The sequence below is a fragment of the Crocuta crocuta genome, unplaced genomic scaffold (genome assembly GCF_008692635.1).
Source record: "Crocuta crocuta isolate KB4526 unplaced genomic scaffold, BGI_CrCroc_1.0 scaffold334, whole genome shotgun sequence".
NCBI lineage: Eukaryota > Metazoa > Chordata > Mammalia > Carnivora > Hyaenidae > Crocuta > Crocuta crocuta.
The window spans coordinates 3,270,403-3,275,063 of NW_027533260.1; the positions used below are offsets into that span (position 1 = coordinate 3,270,403).

Below are 4,661 nucleotides of genomic sequence, written 5' to 3' on the forward strand. Positions count from 1 at the left end.
AAGATGTTCCTGAGGAGGCTGGGGGGCTGAGGGCAGATGTAGGGAGAACAATGCGGGCGGGCCCCTGGGGCTCGGTGTCCGGGGGGGGTGCGGCCGAGGGGCAGGGTGGGTCCTGTGGGGACAGACGGGGCCGAGACACCCCGTCAGCACTGGCCCCCTCCACCCCAAGGGCGGCAGCTGGAGTCGGTCAAGGCCGAGGCGGCAGAGAAGGGCGACGTGGGGCTGGTGGCAGAGAACAGCCGCAGCACCCAGAGGCTCATGCTGCCCCCGCCCGCCCTCACGGCCGCCGGGGTCTTTGCCAAGTTCCGAGACCTCGCCCGACTCGCCGGCAGCGCTGTGAGTGCACAGGGGGCCACCCGGGCCCTACACCCTCAGCCCTTCCCCTGGGACCCGGGGGGGGGCTTCTGGTCTGGTTCTTTGGGGGCTGGGTCGCCTCAGTCCTGCTTGGGGGATTGTGGGGGCCCTCGGGACAGGCGGAGGGGTCCCCCTTGCTCTGCCGCCACCACGTGAGGGGACAGTAAACACTGGCTGAGTCAAGGGGGGACAGGGTGCGGGGGGGAGCCGGACGTGGCCTTTCTCAATATGTCAGAGCTCGGCCCAGGTGGGAGTGGGGAGGGGAGAGGCGGCTGGCCGGCCTGGAGGAGGTGTGGTCCCCACCCTGCGCCCCGGCACTCACTGCTCCCCCCCACCCCCCAGTCCACAGCCAAGAAGATGGACGTCATCAAAGGCCTCTTTGTCGCCTGCCGTCACTCAGAAGCCCGATTCATTGCCAGGTGGGCCAGGGCCCGGGGGGGCTGGGGGAGGCGGCCCCGCTAGTGCCCTGTCCTGGGGCTCGCGGGTAGAAGGTGCTGTGATCGATCAGCCTCGTCTGCCGTGGCCTCAGCGGGTGCAGGACGGGACGGGACGGGAGCCAAGTGGCCACCACGACAGCAAAAACAGAGTCACAGTCACCCCCCAGCACGGAGTATTTGTTGGGCACCCGGTGCGGCAGGCCCTGTGCCACTCAGCCCGGTCAGTGAAGGGGAGACGAGACCCGGGGAGGGTACGCCTCGTGCCCGAGGCCCCCGGCTCAGAGCGAGGCCTGTGTGGGGGACAGCCTGCCCGTCACAGTCTGTGTCCCCCTCTGCCCGGGCCGCCCTCCCCGAGAGCCACCATGTTCTGCCCCAGGGAACACCAGTGGCCGCGGCTGTTACAGGCTGGCCTCAGTTTCCCCGTCTGTTCAGTGAGGCTGTGTGACCCCTCAGGTCCCTTCCAGCCCCGAAGATCGTCCTGGCTTTGAGGAGAGGGCTCCAGAGGGTCAAGGTGGGGGAGGCCGAAGGGAGGCAGGGGCAAGGGGTGGAGGGCACCACGGTGCTGACAAGCCCGCACACCCTGGCCCCCCCTCCCCAGAGCCCTGAGTGGACGGCTGCGCCTCGGGCTGGCAGAGCAGTCCGTGCTGGCCGCCCTCGCCCAGGCCGTGAGCCTCACGCCCCCCGGCCAAGGTGAGCCCCGCTGCGCCCTCCGCCCCGGGCTGCCCTCCCTCCCCGACGTGCGCTGCAGCTCCTCTCCAGGCCCCTTCCCTGCGGGCTTTTCCCAACACGCCCGCTGCGCCCTGTGGGGGCCGAGGGGTCGGGCCCTTCCCTGAGCCTCTGCTGCTGGGTCTGCTCGTAGGCTTCCCCCCGGCTGTCGTGGACGCCGGGAAGGGCCGGACAGCGGAGGCCCGGAAGACGTGGCTGGAGGAGCAGGGCATGGTCCTGAAGCAGACGTTCTGGTGAGACCNAGAGCAGGGGTGGTGATTCAAACAGGACTGGTTGGTGCCGGGCACAAGGCTGGGGACAGAGATCGGGAAGGTGGCAGACGGTGAAGGATCAGGGGTGCGGGGGCGGGGCGCAGTGAGGAGACGCTGGCCACGCACATGCGCAGAGGGCCTGTGACCGACGCACCGCAGGGCGTGATGACGCCCATGGGGTTACAGCAAGGGCTCCCGACAGGGCCTGGCCACAGCAGGACTGTGACCCCCAGACGCAGTGACAGTGACAGGAGGGGGGACACATGGCCGTGAACAGGCCTGCAGAGCGGCAGGCCAGGATGGTGCTCCCTACTATGCGCCCTGCCTGCCGGGTCCGCCCCTCCCGGAGGTGGAGCCTGGGCTCCAAGAAAGTGCTCACCCCATCCCGGCTCACCCCGACCCCGCTCACCCCGTCCCTCGTCACCCCATTCCTCTTCACCCCATCCCTGACGGCCTTTAACGCGTGGCTCATGCCGCTGGTCTCACGCCGGGCTGACGGCAGGCCCAGGCCCAGGGCACAGAGGGACATGCGGGGACACGGAGAATGGTGACAGAGACCGTGAGAGTCGGGACCAGAGGCATCGGGGATGGGAGGGGGCAGACGAGGGGACGACTCGCGGAGGCTCCTCTCAGAGCCAGAGAACGGGGCGTCCGGGCGGCGGTTCTAAAGACACCTGCCGTTCTCGCCCCAGCGAGGTGCCCGACCTGGACCGCATCGTCCCCGTGCTGCTGGAGCACGGCCTGGAGCGCCTCCCGGAGCACTGCAGGCTGAGCCCAGGTACAGGGCCCTCGGGAGCCGCCGCAGCCCCCCTCCCGGCCGCGGCTTTAGTCATCCCCCTGAGAACCCGCAGGACCCTCACCGCCAACGCTGACTTCCGTTCCCCGCACGGAAGCCCATCCTTTTGTTTGGCGTCCCCGCCTGTATCAAAAGACTGGGGGGGACACGGGGATCCCCCGAAACGCAGTGGACCGGGCCAGACAGCCTCTTCCTCCCACGCGGGGGAGTCCAGAGGAAGAGGAAGGCAGGATACGTGGCTGGGCTCCATGGGCCCCCTGGGCCCCCCCAGAGACCCAGGTTTCTCGGCCTTATCACTTCGTCTTCCAGAAGTTCTCACCCTAATGTGCATGACGAGGGAACACTCAGGCTTCTGGATCACGAGGAGAGGGAGGGAGGGGGGAGGATGTGACCCAGACCGTGCACTTACCTAGCTGCAAGGCAGGCTGGGAACGTCCCGACGCTGGGAGGCCACCCCCTTCCTGCCCCGGGAGGGCCGTGGTCTCTTCTTAGCGGGGGGGAGGGGAGGACAGGGCCTGAAGGCACCCTAACTCTTGCTCCTCCCCTCCCAGGGGTCCCCCTGAAACCGATGCTGGCGCACCCCACCCGCGGCGTCAGCGAGATCCTGAAACGCTTTGAGGAGGCGGCTTTCACCTGCGAGTACAAATACGACGGGCAGCGGGCGCAGGTATGGGGGCAGCCGCGTCCCCACGGCAGCAGGGAAAGTGCCAGAGCGCTGGGCCTGGGGGTCAGACCCGAGCTCACAGCGGCTCTGCCAGACTTCCGCCTTCGCGTAGTGGGCAGGTTAAGAACCTCCTCCCCTGTGTATCTGAAAGTCGATTTTATTTGATTAAACCATCAATGTTCCTGACCCCCGGCTGTGAGGGGTTTGGGAAATGCTGGCTTCGCACACCCTCGGAGGTGGGGGGAGGTCCGTAAGGTCGTCTCTTCTGTCCTGGCGGGGACAGTTGGCGCCGGCCAGTGTTTGTCGCCCGGATGGGGGAGCAGGCGTCGGGCTGACACCGTGTGGCGCTTTCAGTTAACAAGCCTCGAACTTGGAGCTTTAGCATTGTAGACGGATAATCAAATACAGTAAAACTTTGGTCTTCGAGCCTAATTCGTTCTGCAAACTTGCTTGTGAGCCGAAGCACCTGTATATCAAGGCGAATTTCCCGTAAGAAATCGAAACTCGGGAATTGTTCCACGACCCAGAAATATTCATATGAGAACGATTACAATACTGTAACGTAATACAAGATAATAAGGGACATACAGAGTGTACAGAAAAACAACTGAACCTTCACGTACCTTCAAAAACCTCCGTGGCTGGTGTGAGGGGGACAAGAGAGGAGGCATAGTTATGGGGTAGGATGACTTTCACCATCACGAATGGAAGCACTGCTGTCTGTTGCCTCGATAGAATCTTGTTTCTTTTTGTGCAAATAGAATCTGTTTCTTTTTGTGCAACTTTAACAAGGAGCCTACCCCACGGCACTTGCTTTTGCCTTCTTTTTGAGGATTTTGCGGAAATGCGACAGCGCGTTGTCGTTTAACAGATTGTTGCTCACACTGCTGCAACCTTGTTCTGGTGGTGTTTTTTGTTTTTTTTTTAATTTTTTGTTTTTTTATGTTTTACTGCTTTTTTTTTTTTTTAATGTTTTTTTATTTATTTCTAGGAGAGAGAGAGACAGCGTGAACAGGGGAGGGTCAGAGAGAGAGGGAGTCACAGACTGAAACAGGCTCCAGGCTCTGAGCTGGCAGTCAGCACAGAGCCTGACGCGGGGCTCGAACCCATGAACCGTGAGATCACGACCTGAGCCGAAGTCAGACACTTAACCGACTGAGCCCCCCAGGCGCCCCGAAGTCCTGTACTTTCTAGCCCATGCTCACACAGGTGTCGAAGTGACATATGTGGAAGGCGGCACACACGGACCGTGACCAGACTGTATTAAAATAAATTAGCCACCAAATCAGAACGATACTTATAGCTTAAGACCCAGGCAAATCCACTTAGACACAGCAAGACACTGCAGCATCCCGGGTGGGGGTGGGGCTGGGAAGTGGATTAGGAGGATGAGGAAGGTGATGGCGGGGGGCTGGGGGGGCTTCCACACATGA

At 63.1% G+C, this 4,661-nt stretch overlaps 1 protein-coding gene across 4 annotated transcripts in view; it reads left to right on the forward strand.

The window, feature by feature from the left end:
• Window positions 1-4,661, forward strand: part of LIG1 (DNA ligase 1) — a 31,714-nt gene that overhangs the window by 15,520 nt on the left and 11,533 nt on the right. For all 4 annotated transcript variants that reach the window (XM_077747260.1, XM_077747264.1, XM_077747262.1 and 1 more), the window contains exons 13-18: window positions 170-336; window positions 697-773; window positions 1,390-1,481; window positions 1,651-1,750; window positions 2,461-2,546; window positions 3,116-3,231. In XM_077747260.1, coding sequence (XP_077603386.1) covers window positions 170-336; window positions 697-773; window positions 1,390-1,481; window positions 1,651-1,750; window positions 2,461-2,546; window positions 3,116-3,231 — 638 coding nt within the window. The remainder of the gene's footprint in view (window positions 1-169; window positions 337-696; window positions 774-1,389; window positions 1,482-1,650; window positions 1,751-2,460; window positions 2,547-3,115; window positions 3,232-4,661) is intronic.